General features: G+C 43.3%; 1 protein-coding gene across 11 annotated transcripts in view; it reads right to left on the bottom strand.

Annotated features, from left to right (window-relative positions):
* Positions 1–20,388, bottom strand: part of TENM2 (teneurin transmembrane protein 2) — a 1,289,478-nt gene that overhangs the window by 175,410 nt on the left and 1,093,680 nt on the right. For all 11 annotated transcript variants that reach the window (XM_037740622.1, XM_037740620.1, XM_037740624.1 and 8 more), the window contains one exon: positions 5,479–5,674. In XM_037740622.1, the coding sequence (XP_037596550.1) occupies positions 5,479–5,674 (196 nt within the window). The remainder of the gene's footprint in view (positions 1–5,478; positions 5,675–20,388) is intronic.

The following is a 20,388-nucleotide window of genomic DNA, read 5'->3' as shown; positions in this document are numbered from 1 at the left end:
CATTCTCCCTTGGCCTCCTATGTTTCTGAATGTCTTGAGAGCACAGGCATTGACTGTCTTAGTTCTGAACTATCTTTTCACGGCTGTCTGCATTGGCAACAGCCTTGGGAGACAGCGATAGTGTCTCTCTCCTGAGTAAAGGGTAGGTTTACTTATTAACCAGTATAGTAAAGACAATGTCTCCTTCTGGAACAAAGAACAAGCATGCTTACTGCCCATTCTAGGAGACTTGGGTTCAGTAAGCTCTGGGTTTTTCTCCTGCAATGCAACCCATGACATGTGCTGGTATCACCTGGCCTGAGGGAGGCCCTGGGGTGTTACTCTGAGGAAACTGGGGCTTGGGGAACCAGAACATGTGCTGATACTCCGGATATTGCATTGCTCTGAGTAATAAGGTCCCTTGTCTCTGACCCATGAGTCTCATGTCTTCTAATGACATCCATGAAACTGTGCAAACATGTTAGCTTGCAATTAGGGTAAGATCTCAACCTGTCATATTCTTACATATGATTCAGTCTACTAACTGAGCACTTATTATATGCAAAGCACTATATGACAAGGCATTGGAGATACCATGGTGAATAAGGTAGACATAGTCCCTGCCCTCATAAAACTTTGCACTATCATAGAGAATACAAGCCGAAATAACAAACAAATCAAATAAGTAAAAATTACAATAAGTGCTTTGAAGAGAATAAGATACTGGGATGAAGTAATGAGAGGAAACTACTCAGAGGAAATGTTCAGGGAGGGCCTCTCTACTATATGCAGGTGACTCTGAAGGATGAACAGAAACTAGCAGGCAAAGGGCTGAGGGAAGGGTATTCCAGGTAGGAGGAACAGCTTATGCAAAGGCTCTGGGATGGGAAAGAGTGGAACTGAATCCAATGTGGATGCAGGGTAGTAAACAAGGCAGAGTGTCACAATAGTTGAGTTTGGAGCCATCCTGGCAAGGAGATGAATCATCCAGGGACCTGCCTGCCAGTAGTCCCCAACCTTTTTGCCACCAGGGACTGGTTTCATGGAAGACAATTTTTCTACAGACTGGGGCTTGGGGATGGTTTTGGGTGATTCAACCACATTACATTTATTATGCACTTTATTTCTATTATTATTGCATTGTAATATAAATTGAAATAACTATACAACTCACCATAATGTGGAATCAGTGGGAGCCCTGAGCTTCTTTTCCTGCAACCAGATAGTCCTATCTAGGGGTGATGGGAGATAGCCACAGGTCATCAGGCATTAGATTCTCATAAGGAGCATGCAGCCTAGATCCCTTATATGCGCAGTTTGCAGTAGGGTTTGTGCTCCTATGGGAATCTAATGCTGCTGCCAATCTGACAGGGGGTGGAGCTCAGGTGGTAATGCAAGCAATGAAGAGCAGCTGTAAATACAGATGAAGCTTCACTTGTTTGCCCACTGCTCACCTCCCATTCTGCGGCCCAGTTCCTAATGGGTCACAGACCCTACTGTGATCTGTGCATGTGAGAGACCTGGGTTGCATGCTCCTTATGAGAATCTAATGCCTGATGATCTATCACTGTCTCCCATGACACCTAGATGGGACCATCTAATTGCAGGAAAACAAACTCAGGCTCCCACTGATTCGATGTTTTGGTGAATACTGATCTGTGGCCCTGCGGTTGAGGACCCCTGCTGTAGGCTATGTGGATGACTTGGATCCTATTCGGCAACTTCCAGGTACAAATGAAACATTTAAACAGAGGAACATCATTTTCCAGCTTGCATTTTTTGAAGCCATTCCTACAGTGAGGTAGTGGTTGCTTCTCACTGAGCATGTGGGTCTGGGGATGGTTTGGTGGAAACTGACATTCCTGAGGTCAAGGCTCCCTGTTCTCAAAACTGACATCTTTGGCAATCAAGCAGTAAAGGCCCAGGGATCTCTTTGCCACCACAGTCCCATGGAAGAGGCCCGAGATCTTTGCACAGTCTCTTTGCTTGGCTGGAGGACTTCACTGAGGTATTTATCCTTGTCTCAGGTCCTGGGTGCCTTCCTCACCTTCCTCAATCTGGGCTTTGTACCACTTCCTCTTTGCTCCTGCAATTCTTACAACAGTCTTTTTACACATCTATCGTCTCTCGCCAAGCTCTGGATCTGAACTGTTCACCAAGGTATTATCAATGCTTGGTATACAATAGGTCCTTGGTAAATAGTTGTTGAAATATGCTTGTGTGTGTGTGTATGTGTGTGTGTGTGTGCACGCATATGTGGGAGGGTAGGAGAATCCAAAATAAACAAAAATTCTAATAAAGAGGATTTTTCATTTAAGTTTCCCAACATCTCATGTTTAAATAGCATTTCAATAGTTTTTGAGAGAAAAACAATGATGTGGCAAAGCTAAAATATAAAGGAGCTCACATTTCAATCTCCTTTCTCCAACACTTGGTTAAATATTATTTTTAAGACGTTATCAGTTTTCCACTTATCAACTTGGTTTACATTTTCTTGAGGAAGAAATGGCCTCCAGAGGTGAGATCAAGCCTAGGAAATGGGATTTTACCCAAGTGGAGGCTAGCGTCATGCTTCCAGAAAGCCTTTCAGTTGTCCCGAGATGAAACTCATTTCTGAAAACAGGTTGCTTCCCTCCAAAACACATCAAAAGACTTCCCCGAATCAAAGGTATATTTAGTGTGATCGCTGGTTGACACCTGTCTAATATTTTCCTTCTGTTTCACATCACGGGGGTTTACAGCGCTCCTGGCTGCTCTGGATGGAGAACGTTCTGATGATAGGTATGTGTGGGCGAAACTCTGAACTAAATAAAACACTGTTCTCTTCCCTGCATTTCAGGCCAATTACTATCATTGCTCCATCAAGATGTCTGCCCAACTATTAGGCCGATTACCTTTGACTTTCTCTTTGAGCTACAGTCCAGACAGGAGAAATCCTCTTGGGAGAATTGCTATTCCCAGCTCCAACAGGCCAGGGTGGGGTGATGGCCTGGGGGAAGGAGATTTTACTACCACAAGGCCTGTGTCCATTTGGATAAAGGAAAAGGAGAACAGAAGCCACTGTGAAATAATCTGAACCCCAGAAAATGTGCTAAGTTTAGAGGGAAAGGGATTTAGTTGGCTAGAATCCAAAGAAATCCAGTGGTTAAGAGCACCGGCTCTGGAAAGCATGAATCCTGATTTCACCTTTTCTTGGCTGTGTGTGACTGTGGGCAAATTTTCTAACTAGCTTAGGAAGCTAAGCTCAGTCTTGGCTTCCTCAGCTGGAAATGCAGAGAATCGTGATGGTGCTACGTCATATGGCTACTCCACGGGTTGAGGAAGCAAGGGACACGAAGGCAGAATACCGGGGCTGGCACACCGTTGGCGCTCTATAAATGCGTAGCTGTTCTTTTTGTTACGAATAACTTCTTTGAGTCCTTGTAGACCCCAGCTGAGCCAGCTGCTGTGTGGGGTGTGTGCTGTCACATACGTGTCAAGCCTCTTGAGTTTAAACACAAAGTGACACAAAGGAAGTCATTTCTCATCATGTTCTTAAACGAAAGATTTTAAAAAATCTCAACATCTCAAGCTGGTTCCAAATTTGTTTCTAGTTTTTTCCTTTTGTGAGCTAGTCTCTACCCTGTTGCTTTTCTTCCCCATTGGTACCTAACCTAATTCTGGGTATTTTCCCCTCTGTGGAACGCTTCTCCACTGACTTTCATGGAGAACTTTACTTTATATATAAAGTTTAAGACATTACTTTAGAGTAGGGGTTGGCAAACTTTGTCTTTAAAGGGACAGAGAGTAACGATTTAGCCTTTGTGGGCCATGTGGTCTCTGCAGCAACGACTCAACTCTGCCGTGACAGAGGGAAAGCTGCCACAGACAATATGTAAACAGATGAATGGGGTGTGCTCCAATAAAACTTTATTCATAAAAACAAAGTAGTGGGCCGGATTTGGCCCATGGGCTACAGGGAAGCCAACTCCTGCTTTGGAGTATTTGGTCAGCCTTGATAGGGTCAATCTTTGCTTAGCAGAGGGAATAAGGATTGACTTCAACCCCATGGTCAATACCAAAACTCTGTGATTTTACACCATTCTGAAGTAGTGGCCACTGATGAAGAATTGCCACCTGAACTTGAAGTTGGATTTCATAGCTCTTTGAAGAGTCAAGGAGACGCTCAAGAAAATCCATGGGCCAGTAGAAAAGTTCTTAAAATGCAGTCAATAGAAAACATCTATACTAGATGTATTCCTAAAAAAGAAAAAACTAATCGGATGTCATTTAGTGACCACCAACTCAGGCCACATACGTTTTATTTGTCATGATATTCACATCAACCTTTACTTCCTGGATGTGGTCATTACCCATGATGAAAATGTGCCCCAGAGACATCAGTGAATTGCCCAGTTAAGATGTGGGGAAGAAAATCTTGGATTTAATGTTGGAGCTACCAGGTCTTTCTTCAAGAAGCCACCCTGTGTGGGCTTCCCCAGTGAAACCTGAGATCTACAGCTAAAAGTGGTTGGGACACATGCTGTTACACAAAGGCAGTGGACAAGACCCAGAAGCCCATGCCATTTCCATCGTTTCCACTGCCCAGGTCTTCGAGGAATTCAGCTTTCTGAATCTCAATGTATTCTTCTGTGAAATGGGTCTAATAATCTTCCCTGATTCACAGAGGTTCTACCCAGGATCAATTATTATTGTCAGGAGGAAGATTAAAAAAAACCTCAACAACATAAGTTTAATGAAAATATCTGCAGCTTCTTTGCTTGTTAATATACTTAGGGTTTGTTGTAGAAAAACTTCATGAAATCTTCATCAAGTGAATGACCCTTTTAAAGCTTTGTATTGCATGTATAAGGACATTTTGGATGTAACTTAGCTGGATTTCCCTTGATAGCTAATAGAAAGCAGGGCTACCCTATGCCAAAATAAGTGCTTAATTAAAACGCTTTGAGATTTACCTAAGAATAAAAATATAATTTTAAAAATGTCTATTTAATTTCTCTGAATTAAAGTTTTTTAAACCAGTTTTTATTAATATTTTGAGGTTCCCTTCATTTTTAAGAAAAATTCTGAGCTGATGTGAATCACCAGTTGTTTCTCTACTATATGCTTAGAGATTTAATTCATATATTTGTTTTATTTAATCCCCACAATGGCCCTATGAGGTGGGTGTTCATGTTAGTTCCACTTTACTACAAGGAAACTGAGGCTTATCAAAGTCAAGTGATTTGCTTAGGTTGTGTGGTCAGGACTCAACCCAGGCAGTCTGACCCAAACTCTTAACCTCAATTTCCTCCTTGGTGGCTTTTTCGTGGTTTAAGCAGCATTTCCATTTAATCAGAGCTAGTTTCGGATGGGTAGCCCTGTAAGACCTAAACAAAGGATCCTGGTTGGTTGTCATCTGTAGTAGAAACTACCTCAAAAGGTGTGTCTTCTGCAGAGAAGCCCAGAACATTTCCATCTTCCCTTCATGGCGTACCATCTCAGAGGCCCCACACCTACCTAGGACAACAGTATTGAAGGAAACCATCTCTTTGTCTTTTCCGTCATTGTAGAAGGCCAGATGCCACAGGCCCACGTCCAGGTACTGCACAAACACGGCTTCGTTCTGAACCAAGGTCTGAATGCTCCGGCGCTCCCTGGGAGACTCAACCACACTCCACTTCTCCTTCCCGTCCAGACGTTCCATGAAGTCATACTGGGAAAACGAGAGAGGACCATGTATGAGATAAGGTTCAGATGCGGTCCCATACCTGGCACCTCCCCCTCCCACCCATTTGTTAATTGGTTACCTTTTTGTTTTGTTAATTTGTTACCCATTTGTTACCTTTTTTTGTAGCACATTTTGCTATGAACTTATCCAGGAAAACAAGAGCCACCAAAGGTATAACAATAATAACAGTCATTTATTATGCTTTATAATTATTGCTACTATTAATAGTTTTATTCCTCTAGGCCACAATCTCTTACCTGCTGTTCTGAAATCCAATAAAGCTTTGACTCAAAGTTTTTTTTTTTTTTCTTTTTGTTTGTATGTATGCATCGTGTGTGTGTGTGTGTGTGTGTGTGTGTGTGTGTGTGTGTGTGTTTGTGTCTGTGGTGGGGAGAGCAGTATACACTGTTGCTCCCATCCCCACTGGGGTGTTACATAATACAGAGTACATGCAAAGTATAACTTTTCCATAATCTTCCAGATTCTGAGTTCCCAAATGTAATTGGTTCCCTGAGAGTTTCAGATAAGGAATTATGAACCCATGTTACCAGTTACCATTTTATTGATCATTTACTAGGAGAAATGGCATAGCAAAGAAGCTATCATGAGGGCCATGGAGGCTGAGAGAATCCTGAATGAGGCGCTTACTAGCTTCACTTGTCTGTGCCTTGGTTTCCCTACTGGCAAAACTGAAAATAAGAGTAACTATGTTATGGGGTTGTTGTGAGGATTAAGATAATATTTGAAATGTTGCCTGTCACCAGGAAACACAAAATACAAGTTAGCCATCATGATCATTATCATCATTTAATTCAATTCTTGAAGAAACCCTGATTTGGTATACCTATCTTGGTACTATTTACAACCATATTTTACAGATAAGAAAGCTGAGGCTCAGAGAAGTCAAGCAAGTTTTCCAAAGTCACACAGCTCCTAAGTAGCCAAGCAAGAATTTAGACATACATTGGCTTGGTGTTTATGTTCATGCCCTAATAGTGCCTGGCCTTGGATAAACCAGCAATTAAAGTTTAACTTTGCTTCACTGGAAACCAAGTTCAAAGCTAAGACTACCAAGATAAGGGGATGGGAAGGTCGAATGGGACCCCAGAGAGGCCTGTTCTAAATAATAGGCGAAATCCTGTATCAGGCAAGTGGGAGCCATTGAAGACTCTCGAGCAGTGACTGATGGGATGAAAGGGATGTTTTGAAGAATTAGTTTGTAGGAAGGATATGAGATATTCTAAAGGGAGAAAAAAATGAAAGCAGGAGGACCAATTAGGAAGTGATGGCAGAAACCCAGGGGTGAGGTGAAAAGGATTTGATTAGGACAGTGAATGAGAAGACGGGGACAACTTTGGAGGAACATTTCTAAGGAAGAGGTGACAGGGGTTGACTGGGCTGGACAGAGAGGATGAAGGAGAAGGGAAAGAGGACACCAATGTTTCTTACTTGTTGACAAGAAAATCGATAAATCCCCAGTAGAAACGGACTAATCTTGTGAACTCTTGCAAAATCACTGCATAAAAAAGTCACTTGCATGCTGACTTCCAGAGAACATTCAAAGTGTAGGTTTTACCTGATGAAAACCACCACTGTGGGATTAAGCAATCTCTCCACTTTCCCTTATATAAAGAGGTTTTTATGGGTTACAGACATCAACTGTAACCCTTTTTACGCACTTCATAGAATGAAACTCCAGGAATCTCCTAATGTGCCTTTCCCGTCGTCAGAATCCCCAGTTTTTCCACCTGAAATGTGATCACTGAAAACAAAAGACTCTATAATCTTAAACACAAAGGCTTTGCTATCAGACAAACCTGGGTTTGAATTCCGACTCTGCCACTTACTATTCTTTGATGTTGGGCAAATCTACTTTTACCTTCTTCTTGGTTTTCATACCAGGGAATAATCATGCCTAACATTCAGGGAGGTTATAAGGATGACATGAGATAATGCTTAGGGCAGGGCCTGGAAGATAATAACCATTTTATTAAGTACCTAGTGACTATGAGTCACCTACTTGCAAATCATAATGATCATGGACGAACAGTGCGTGGTTCTAGTTTCACATGTCAGGAGCTGGCAATGACCGCTGCTTAGAAGTTGAAATTTTCTCCACTTCTCAGGGAATGAGTGTGTTTAGCTTCTCTCCACCCCAAATCCCATTGGTCACAGCTGTCTTTGTGGGATAAAATAAATGATTTAAAGTGATATGACAAACCGATGCTGCTTTTGGAGACCTTTCTAACCAAAGCATTTGTTCCTTAGCAACCTCGAAAATGTCCAAATGCAAAGACCCATGTCTACACATTGCTGTCAGCCAGAGGAATGGCTGTAACTTCCTTGGTGCCAAGGTGAGAAGAATCTACTTCATTTCAGGTCCACATAAGCACCCCCATGAGGAAGAGTTTGGGGAAGGTGATTACTTGTGTGGGGCCATCGCTCATTACTAATTTGGGCATCAGTCATCTCTTGCTGAACCACCTGAGCAGTCAAGGGACATGGAAATGGCTTAGGACTAGTGGCAGTGCTCACTGTCCAGCCCAAGAAATTACTCTAAGAAGAGGCATTTTTCAGGGGAAAGGGAAGATATCTGTTTTGGTTGGCTCCTCAGAGTCCCCCCACAGAAGCACAGAGGGCAGTTTTCATTTAAGGAAGAATCGGCTAGCCAGGGGCTCTTGGAGAAGATATTGACTATGATATGATATGGTGTCTGATGTGTCTCAATGCTGAAGCCCTTTATTGGGCTTTATTATCTTCAAAGCACTTATTACCCGCTAACATGATGTAATGTGTTTTTATGTGTGTTGTCTATCTACTCAGAAGAACATAAACTCCAGGAAGACAGGGACTTCATCTGCACAGTAGAGTGGTGAAGAGTGAGGACTCCAGAACTACTGCCCACGTTAGAATCCTGGCTCTGCCACTTACTTGCTGTGACACTTGCATACGTAATTTCAATTCTCCATGCCTTAGTCTCCCTATCTTCAAAATGGGGGAATAATGGTATCTCTATCTAAACGGTGCTATGAGGATTGAATGAGTCAGCATATGTAAATTGCTTAGAATAGTATGTGTTTTGTATATGGTAAACATGTCTTAAAAATTCTAGCTATCACTACTGTAATTTACTGCTGTATCAAATTCACTTGGAGCACGGTCTAGTCAATAAATACTAGTTAAATATCAAGTTAATAGAAGATTGAATTTGTAAATGAATTCCATTGAAAGAAATCTAAATTGGAATGGATTGAAGGTTTTGTCTCTAACAATGATCGTTTCACTCTTGCCTTCTAATGTGCTTCCTTGGATGGGAAAGAAAGGGGAAAAGTTATAGTCAGCAAGGTTGTAATCATGTACCCACCCAGTGCAGAACATTCATATGATGGGGCGCTGTGGTCCAATGCATTTGTGAATTCATATATAACATCAGGATTTAGTTACCTTTATAAGGCTTCTAGGATTCACCTTCCCAGTTCTCAATGGGATGACATGCTATGTATGCTTTCTTCCTTTGCACTCTCTCTGTTTCTTCTCTAATCTTTCCTCCCATTCTCTTGCCCTTGACACTGTTCCTCAGTGGTCTCTGTGGTAGAAACTGCTAGACATTGTCCCTATCAGGATCCCACTCCTTTCCAGCCCCCTTGTAGCGTGCTGGCCCATGGAACGCATGCCATGGAAGCTGCCCCACTTCTAGACCCTGCCTTCAGATGCCCTATGCAGCCTCTCACATGGTTCCCCTCCCTTCCCATCTTGGAGCCACCAGATAGGAGTGCCCTGGATCCTGGAATTAGCACTTGAAGAAGAGCCTGAAATTATGACAGGAACAAGCAGTAAACATGGGTTAAATTAAGCCACTGAACTGTTGAGGCTTATTCAACAGTCACTTTGGCATACCCTTCACAGATGACCTTATGCCCCTCTTCCTTTCCAGACCACTCCACTCCTCAAGATCATTTTTTTTTTTTTTTTTTGAGATGGAGTCTCGCCCTGTCACCCAGGTTGGAGTACAGTGGCGCGATCTCGGCTCACTGCAAGCTCCGCCTCCCGGGTGTTCCAGCGATTCTCCTGTCTCAGCCTGCTTGAGTAGCTGTGATTACAGGTGCGCCCCACCATGCCCAGCTAACTTTTTGTATCTTTAATAGAGATGGGATTTCACCATGTTGGTCAGGCTGGTCTTGAATTCCTGACCTCATGGTCCGCTGGCCTCGGCCTCCCAAAGTGCTGGGACTACAGGAATGGGCCACCGCGTTTGGTCAAGATCATTTCTTATAGGACAACAGGACAGGATCACCCAGGAAAAGATGGTGGCGTCTTCTGTTGGCCAGATTCCACGCTACTATGTGTAGGGTGTTTGTTTATCACAATTGCCCAGGAGTGTCCCAGTTTATACTTCTTGTCCCTCCTTTCCATCTCAAAAGTGCTCTAGAGTGGAGTATACAGTGACATAGATTAACACATGTCAGGCAGCATCACACAGCATCACTCACTGCTGCTATAACTTGGGCAAGGGCTGGAGGCAAGAAACGCAGGGAAAATAAACTTAGCCAGCCGTGGAGACTGCCTTCCAGGACAGGGAGACTGGGGGCCAGCGAGAAGCTGGTTTGCAAGGAGGTTATCTGGTGTAGGGGAGCCTCTGCTCTCTAGGATTCCTAGGCGACAGCATGGCCAGCTTACTTGGCAGCCTGGCTGAGACTAGAAAGAGGGCATTTTCCAAAAGCTCAGACCCTGGCCAGAGTTTCCTTTTCATGCCCCAACACTGGGAATTGATGACTCAGGCTTACTATTGGAGACATTTGCCTTCTCTCTTCTAGGACCTCACTGTGATCAATCCGGGACATGGGGATGCTTGGGGGATCAAACTGTGCCTCACTGACTAAAGATGTTACTCTGTAGCACGTCCTACCCAATAGATCTGCAGAAGCTCTGGAAGGGGTTTAGAAGGCAAATGACCAAATCCCAGTAGAAGGATACGTGCACGGGCTGGCTGCGGGAGGAAGTTTGTCTCCCGAAGCCGCTTGTGTCTCTTGCAGCCACCCAGAGGGCGATAGCACAATAACCCAAAGTAAACACCACCTCTCCCCACCCAGTTCTCTCCTTTCCCCTGGCCTCTGAAAAATCACCCACGTTGGCATGCAATGTGAGGGCTGTGCCTTTGAGTCATCAGTCATACCCCAAAGTGGCATGAAAATGCAACTTTTACGAGAGCTCGAGAGGCAAAGAAATAAACCACAGCAAATATTTGACTGATCCAATTATAAATCTCCCCACTTCTTGGCAGAGACCGAGGAGGAATGGTAATTAAGATAACTTAGTGGGCTTCCAAAGGAGCAGGAGGAGAGGAGCAGAGCCTGGACCGTGGAGTGGGGGCTGTTACTTTCCCAGAAGGGAAAGCAGCCACAGGCAGGGAGTGGGCAGCCCAGAGATGCTTCTAGAAACCACACTGATACACATCTGCCAGAAAGGGCAAGGTTAAAGACAGATTCATCGCCCTTCGAGAGGATGTTATTACTGGGTCCAGGACCCCCCAAAAGGAGGGGATGACTTCATTGCTATTTGGAATGTTTTCTTGCTGAGGGTCGACGCGAAGGGGAAAAGCAATAAATGCTGACATTTCCCGGGGAAGCCTGCCACTCCCCTCGATGCACTGGCAGCATTGCCGGCCTCCTGATGATGTCTGATGTTGATTGTACCTCAGATGGCAGGGCACGCTCAGCAGTTGGTGGGACTGCAGGGGAACAGCACGTGTGAGCTAGGGCTGCTTGAAGCCACATGACCACAGGGTCTCTGGTCGTATCCGGCGACGGCGGGAACAACTGAGCTGCGGTGGGTCGCTTGCTCATGGGGGTCTGTTCATCCCTTTCTGCCTCCAGCCAGGCCTGTGGCAAAGTGCGCCTGGCTGATTCCTCATTAAAGCTCAGCACCATTTCTTTGCTCTCCTTCAAAGGGGCTGAGTGCTCAGGGAAGGGGGAGGAATGACAGCCGTGCTCCAGTGGGGGCTGGCTTCCCTGAGTGTGGCCTTGCCTGTCTTTTTCAGGACTCCCTGCTCAGTTCCTGCTTACAGTATCTGAGTCACTTCACTAAATGCAATTGGCCCAGCTGCAGGCACCACTGCTTGGGCCACTATGAGAATGAGCCCCTGAGCTTCCGGACAGGAAACAGCATCTGCATTTCCAGACTGTAGCAACTCGTCACGCCAGACTCCACAGGCAAGAATCAAGCAGATGGAAGCTAGAGAGGAGCCAAACAGGGTTCCCTGAAATCAGCAGCTGGGGAGAATTCATCTACAAGGGTGGAATTCTTGATTCTTTCATTACATGTCCTCTTGCAGCAGCAGCAAAAGTAATCATCAAAAATAAAAGCCTATTTTTGCCTGGCACTTGCTACATGCCAGGCATAATAGCAAATGCTGATGTGTGTTATCTCCTTTCATCCTCCCCCAAACCGTAATCTCATCTCAGGAGAGAACAGTGGTTTCTAGAGAAGTTAAGGAATGGATCCAGTGCCATTGAGGTTGGTTGGTGGCCAAGCAAGGATTTGAAGTTGGATTTGCACGAATCTTAACAATTATGGGGACAGATTCATCTTTTCCAAGAGCTTAGTTGTAGCTGCCAGCAGAGCTGGTGGCTGGCCTCGTTTGTAAGTTCCCTCATGATGCCACTGAGTGCATAAGAAGGAGGAAGGAAGAGCTTAGCAGTGCTAGGGTCAGACCTTGGCAGACCAGGCTGGCCTGAGGACAGGGAGACATCCCACTGGGGCAGACAAAAAAGGGTACCTGGAAAGGTCTGGATGGCTTTGCTGGGTGTTGACTGTAAGCGCTGGCCTGTAAGTGACTTTGGGAGCTGGCCCCCTCAGGGCCTTTGCACCAGTCATTCCCTCTGCTGGCCTATTCTTTCTCCTGGTATTCTCCCAGCTGCCTGCTTCTTGTTAATCCCGCCTTTGCCTAAATATCACGACCCCAGAATGGGCTTCCCCGACCACCTATTGTGAAATACCTGTATCAAAATGCAAATAAAAAACCACAGTGAAATACCATCTCACACAATTCAGAATGGCAATCATTAAAAAGTCAAAAAACAACATGCTGGTGTGGCTGTGAAGAAAAGGAAACACTTATACACTGTTGATGGGAATGTGAATTAATTCAGCCACTGTGGAAAACAGTTTGGAAATTTCTCAAGTTTAACTTAAAAGGAAACTACCATTCAATGCAGTAATCCTATTACTGGGTATATACCCAAAAGAAAACAAATCCTTCTACCAAAAAGACACATGCACTCATAGTTCATTGCAGCACTATTCACCATAGCAAAGGCAGAATCCTAGGTGCCCACCAATGGTGAACTGGATAAAGAAAATGTGGTACATGTATACCATAGAATACTATGCAGCCATAAAAAATGAAATCATTTTTTTTCAGCAACATGGATGTAGCTGGAGGCCATTTTTCTAAGCAAATAAACATAGGAACAGAAAACCAAACACCATACGTTCTCACTTATAAGTGGGACCTAAGCATTGGGTACTCATGGACATAAAGATGGCAACAAAGGACACTGGGGACTCCTAGAGAGGGCAGAGAGGGAAGGGGCAAAGGTTGAAAAACTATTGGGATTTTCACTGTTGAGTAAGCATTGGATGCTATGATCACTACTTGCATGATGGGATCACTTGTATCCCAAACCTTAGCATCACACGACATACCCAGGTAACAAACTTGCTCGTGTACCACCAAGTGTAAAATGAAAGTTGAAACTATTTTTTTTTAAAAACTTCTACTACTTCTTCTTGTTTCCATCCTCAGCAAAAACTCATCATTCTTTGAAAAAAACTTGCTACTAACTTACTAATTTATAATTTATCTTCCTCCTTTTGGAATATGAACTTTCTCCAACACTTAAGAGTGGGAGACTAGTGTGTTTCACTCAACACAGTATCCCCCATGCCTAGATGGGTGCCTGGTCCATGTGGATAGCCACAGCTATGAGTGATGGAGACACTGCAGGAAATAAAATAGCTGCTGCCCTTCTGGAGCTGACATCTAGAACAACTGCAGATTTTCCCTTTGCTTGATGGGGGGCCAGTGGATGGTTTCAGAGGCTGAAAAGATGAGACCAGAGCCTTTTTTTTTTTGTCATAATAAGAAAGCATCTTGCCCGGTGTGTTTACTGAGCCCGATTCCTATGAGGGCCCTCTGGGGTTGGCAGGGGCTTTGGCGATTTGCTGGTTGAAGATAAGCAGATTACGGGTTCTGCCAAATTTCGTCCCTCCATACATCAAGCCTGAAATGGTGGTTTTCAAGTTCCAAAGGAGTATATTCTGAATGTCTCAGATATGGGAGGGGGGTGATGTAGGGGAAATGAAAAGTGAATAGAAAAGGATAAAGTGTCACAATGGAAGGATAAGGGAGTATGATCACTACGAATATGTGGCACATTCCAGCAGCCTTTCTTCTCAGAACTGTTTCAGAATGGAATTCCTGACAGAACCATTAATGAGGCTGGGTCAAGCAAAGGCAGGGACAACACATTTCCTGATAGGTGAGCGAATTCCCTGGAAATTCTGGGAGAGGCATTGGTGCTGGTGTCTACTAATCACACGAGGGCGTGCCCACCTCCGCCTTGTCCATGGCTGCAGCACCTTGACACGTGGCATATAGGTGCTCAGTAAATGTTGGCTGAATGAAACGTGATGGCCTGCCTCTGGCGGAATGGTGCATCCGCCTGAACACAGGGTCTCCTTCAGGGAATGTTAACCCTTCTCACATGAAATTTCTGACATCAGGGGAAACAGTTGGAAACCATAAGTCTTGATCTCTTATTTTCAGCAAGATTTTCCCGAGGCACATGAGTGTGCATTCCTAGTGAGAAGGGTTTCCCATAGTTTTAGGGCATTTGCCCACTTTTTCCTTTTATTTAACGTGTGTTCCTGGCTGCAGTTGTGTACACAGCTGCAAATATGCAACAACTCAACACAGGGGCATAGCCATTAAACCTCCAGAGGGGCTGTCCCCCTAGGTCACTCTTGCTTGTCGAAGCCAGTTCCAAAAGGAAAAGCTATGTTCCTACTAGTGAAGAATGACTAAAGCAAAGCAGAGTTTCTAAAAAGAAGTCAATTGTTACACGAAGCTTCAATACAGCCCACACAACAAGGGATGTCTTTCTGCTTAGAAAGGCCCTCTCTTGTCTTTCTCTTTACCTGCTTAATTCACCCTCAAATATTCACCTTGGGGAGCCTCTCCTCCAGGAGGCTGCCCTAAAATCCCTCACAGGTTAAAAGTGGTGGTCAACTTTTATTTTCCCAAGTCTGCTACATCCAATCCCCTAGTAATAACAATAGCTGATATTTGTGGGCCATGTTATGTGAGGGACAGGAACAGATCCTGTAAATGACATATGGTAGTGGCTCCAAGAAACATATAAGAGCATAGTGCTAGCAGGGTGCATGTTATTCCACCTCTCCCATCCTGTGAAGAGCTGTGCTTGGCCTGCACACAGCTAGATACAGTGGGCACTGTGCCCCGGAGAGGCACCCCAAACCTCTGCCACCTCTCATATTTATAGAGGAATGGGGAGGAGACAGGAATCACTTGACTGAGTAGGGAGACTCTGAGCTTTACAGTCTATACTAGAGTCTGGATGACTAGCTGAACCGCAGTTTGCATATTGGTATTGGTATCAGCCAGTGTCCTTGCTGTTCTCCCTGGAGAGCCGCCTTGTTGCTAGGCTACCTGAGAGAGAGCTAGAAGGGTTGTAGACCAGTTAGATTGATTGATTGATTTCCATGGGGTGCTTACTATTTGCTAGGCATTATCTCATTTATTCTTATAATAGCCCGATGAGGTATAGTCCTCATTTTCTGGATGTTGAAACCAAATCTAGAGAGACTCATCCAGAAACACTTCATAGCAGAGATAAGATTCAAACCCAGACCAGGATGACTGTAGAGTGTCAGCTCTTATCCTCCACCCTGTACGGCATCTCATGACCCTCCCTACTTGATGTTGCCATCATTTGTTAACTTGTCAGGTCCCCATCTCCTTAAATGCAGAGCCGATGCTTTTAATCGCTGTGTCCCCAGTACAGGCATTCAATGAGTGTTTGTTGACTGCATGAATGGATTGATTTTATATTTCATCTTCTCACAAGGTCATGCCCTCATCATGCTGCCTTTTGATCCAACCCAAGAGAAGGATAGAAGGTATTGCTCTGAAGACCAAGTGAGCCATAATGTTGACCTCACAGAGCCTTGGGGTCAAGGTCAGTGAAATTGACGAGCATTTCAAGACTATTCCAAGGCACACAAAGGCTGCACCATGGGGCCAGAAAAATGACTGTTTTACCTCTCAGTGCCTTGCTGATGTGATTTCTTATTTACTGCACATTCCCATCTAATTGTCTTCAGCCAATGGTTTATCAAAAATGTCACATTTGGCTCCTTGCCCTCCCAAGATCAATAGGAAGGCCCAGTGTGGGCTGGCTGTGAAAATATATCAAACATATCACCAAGAAGAGGGAGCAAACTTGGGATGTGTCCAGTCACAAAATGACTTCCCAAGCACTAACGAGGAACAGAAGCACCAGCACGGTGCAGCTTCTCTCAAAGCAGGAGCTGCACATTTCACCAGGCTGCAGTGTAACTCCGTGCAAATCTCCAGCTCTCTGAGTTCCGCGCTCTCATCCCCAAGGTGGGAATAATAAAAGTCCCCACCCTTGAGGGACACCGCGAGTTCAGCTCAGCTCGTGGTAAGCACTCAATTAATGTGAGCTGCTCTCATGGTTATTATTGTTGTTATAACACCTTGATGTATTATAAATCCTCTGAGCTGGCAATTCCACTCCAAGAATTCATCACAAGGAAATTATTAAAAAATATCAGAACATAGACCTGAAAGAATGTTCACTGTAGGATGATTTATCATATTGAAGAAGGGGGATTGCTTGAACAAAATTTTATTTAAGACAATGGAGTATTTTGAGGCATTTAAAATGAGTTTATGGAAAAATATTCAGACTTGGAAAGATGTTCTCTATCTATTATTAAGCAAAAACTCAGGGTAAAAATAGTGTGTGTGGTATGATCCTGTGTTTATAAAAATGATCACTATATGTGAACAGAAAACTGTCTAGAAAATATACTCAAAAATGTTAATGTTTTCTGTTTTTCCTATCATCACCATGTCTTACTTTATAATGAGAAAAACACAAATAAAACTTATCTCAAAAAAAACAGAAATCTGTTTTGTTTGTTTGGGGGTTTGTGTCATGAATGCTTTGAAATCATAATGATAATAGCTTACACCATTTCTATGTGCCAGCATGAATCTAAGTGCTTTATAAACATTACTTTATTTACATCTCACAATATTGCTCTGAGGCCATATTATCATCTCCAGTTTATAGATGAGGTAACTGAGGCACAGAGAGGCTGAATGACTTGCCCAAGCTCACACAGCTTGGAAGCATTGGAGGTTGGAGTTCAAAGGCAGCTACTTTGGGCTGGTCTACACTCCTGCCCAGGCTCTCCTGCTGTTCCTGTCTGGAACAGGAGCATAAGTGTTCCACAGTGTTTTCTTTTCTTTTCTTTTCTTTTTTTTTTTTTTTGAGACAGGATCTCACTCTTTTGCCCAGGCTGGAGGACAGTGGCACAATCAGGGCTCACTGCAGCCTTGACCTCCCAGGCTCAAGCAATCCTCCCATCTCAGCCACCCAAGTAGCTGGGACTACAGGCAAATACCACCATATCTGGATAATTAATTTTTTTTTTGGTAGAGATGAAGTGTCACTTTGCTGTCCAGGCTGGTCTTGAATTCCTGGGCTCGAGTGATCCTTCTGCCTTGACTTCCCAAAGTGCCAGGATTATAGGCATGAGACACCACAGCTGGCCTAAACTTCATTTTCTAAATATGTATTTATGTATTTTAAAAATTAAAATTCCACCCCACACTGACTTGATTTATGTGGTAGGATCTAGTTATCTGAGGATCACTGGAATTTCTTAAGAGGCCACTTAAAAGGAATACACTTAACAAATGGAAAAATATTTGATTAGAATTTTATCTTGGCAAAGGAAACCTGTCAAAAAGTTTATTTTACCTCATATTTAAGGAAATTTAGGTTATATTTGCAACTATGCTCTAGTTGAGAGAATGAACACTGAATTTTCATACATACACAAAAACATGACACGCAACATTTCGTTCTATCTCAGCTTCATCGATTGCAAAACACGTGCTGTTTTCAGAAATGTCAAAAGAGGAGCATTATATGCATTTTAGAATCGATGAAATACACAGGATGGCATGGCATCACTTAGTCTGACAGGTGCAACAGAATCAAAAAGAACAGTTCTGTAAGTATATGGGTTATCTTCGTCAAATTTCCCAGGATCTCTCTTTACGTTTTTATAACCACCCTCTTTGATGTGCCGATCTTATCACCTTCTTTGTTAATTTTCTCTGCCTCCATGTTTAACCACACTACCTCAGCCAGATTCATATTTACTAAGACTTTCCTCTGACACATTCAAGAAGATTCCCACCACCATTTTCCCTGACTTGATAAAATTTCTGTTTTTGGCAGCAGGTGTAATTTTGCTCCGTAAACAATTGTGTTTACATTGTACTGTAGATGCTCCTAGAAATGAATGAGCACCAGAGAGAAGGAAGGGGAAGGCATCTGGCTGCCAGATCCACACACCAGCTTTGAGCTCCTAACCTCTGTCTCAGTTCTTCCATCTGTAAAAGGGAGTGCCACGAATGCTAACCACCTCATAGGGTGTTGTGAAGATGAAACAAGATAATGCACATAGAACAATCAGTCCCTGGTACACTGTAGCCCTCAGAGAGTGCTGGCTATTATTCTGAGTGGGTTTAGTCACTCCTGTTAAATGAAGAGGGATGTCTGTTTGCTGGATATTGTCATCTCAGAACAACTTTAGCTTCCTTACAAAGCATCCTTACTGAGAGGGGCTTCATTGAACATTTTAGAAGCCATTAATTTTTGTGAAGATCTTGGAATAAAGCTTTTCCTAATATCTCTGAGCCTACATTGAACTTCGGTAACTATCGTTTATCAGGAAGCTTAAAGATCTGTACTAGGCTTTCTTTGAATCCAGGCCGATGTGTGTCTGCTCAGATAAAGTCGTACAAGCAATTGCACTGATGGAGGCTGTTCAACCAAATGCCAGGCAGAGCAGAGGCACATGTTTGATTCAGGATATAAAACCAGGAGTGGAATTCCAAATGAATGTGCAACATGTCCCATAATGGGGATTTTTTCTTTTTTAAATAAGGAGAGTTTCAAAGCTTGGGTGCAACTCCCCTATTTTTATACCTAAGGGAAGGGATATGAGTAGTTGTTCTATATTTTAAGTGACTTAACCTTGAAACAATTATTACCTTTCTCTCCTTTTTCAAGCCTCTGGATCAATTTAATTGAAGAGTATCTACAGTCTGTAAGGGAAGTGATTAAAGGAAATACTGTTGCTATTCACAAATACTTGTATAGATTCATGACAGTTTTTCTCAAAATTGCAAAAAACACAAAGTATATAAATAAATGGAATTTTGAGAGAGTGATTGCAATTACAGCCACCATCTATATCTCCTCAATGTTTGTTTTACTCAAAATAGACTCAACCTTGTTACAGATTCACTTTTATTAAACACACACACACACACACACACACAGAGCGAGCGAGCGAGCAAGCGAGAGAGAGAGAGAGAGAGATTACAGAAATTAAGAGAAGTATAAAAGATACTCATATTACAACTGCTCAAATGAATAAATGTTAAGAATTTGTGGAATTACATCCAGTCTGTGTGTGTGTGTGTGTGTGTGTGTGTGTGTGTGTGTGTTGGAGATGGGGGGTGGGGGATTTGCTGTACCTTTAATATGATTTTATGGATAAAAGTAAGTACTCCCAGTCCTATTCTTCTTGCCTATTCCTAGAGGTGAGCACTCTCATGGGTTAGTCTCTCTTTCTCTGGATATACATCTATACATGTGATTTATTAATACATAAACATACATATACAGAGATTAACAGTATAATATCTAATGTGGATTTGAACGTAAACTCTATGCTAATAAAACTGTCAGTTTCATCTTTTTATATATGGGGTTCTATGTAAGATTTCACTTGAAGATAAAGGTCCTTTCATTAGAAAATTTGCAAACTCCTGAATTACAGCACCTCCAAGATTCTCCTCAGTCTAAATATGTGGTTTGGTGCTGCCCCTCTGAACTCACTCCTGTTTTCCCTGTTGCTGTCTTTCTCTCTGAGTTCCATGAACTCAAGCCTTGTCCTTCTTGAAAAACATCCACGGTGTCCTCCCATGCACCCTTCATACCGGCTCTCTTGGCAGACTCAAGCATCCCGTGAGATTTCTCCTTGCTCTGCTCGGTAGCTGTCCAGGAGGCTGCCCACTGACTCAGATGGCAGTTTCAGCTCCGGTCTCCTGTTAGAATGCCACCAGCTAACCAGAAAGGGCCTCTCGAGAAAGTCCTTTCCAAAAGCACTTTCAGTCCAATACAGAAGAAACCAAGATTCTCTTGGTTTCACACAATTGTTCTCTATACTTCGAGCTCATTTGGAAAGGAAGGTTCTGAAAAATATGCCTGTGAAGATCTGGCTTCTTCCAAAATGAAATGAAACTTCGTATAAGGGGCTTCTGCAAAGCACGATTTGATGTGCTA

This window comes from Cebus imitator, unplaced genomic scaffold (genome assembly GCF_001604975.1).
Source record: "Cebus imitator isolate Cc_AM_T3 unplaced genomic scaffold, Cebus_imitator-1.0 Scaffold86, whole genome shotgun sequence".
Taxonomy (NCBI): domain Eukaryota; kingdom Metazoa; phylum Chordata; class Mammalia; order Primates; family Cebidae; genus Cebus; species Cebus imitator.
The sequence above is the reverse complement of the archived record's forward strand: the minus strand, read 5'-3'. Positions and strand labels throughout refer to the sequence as shown.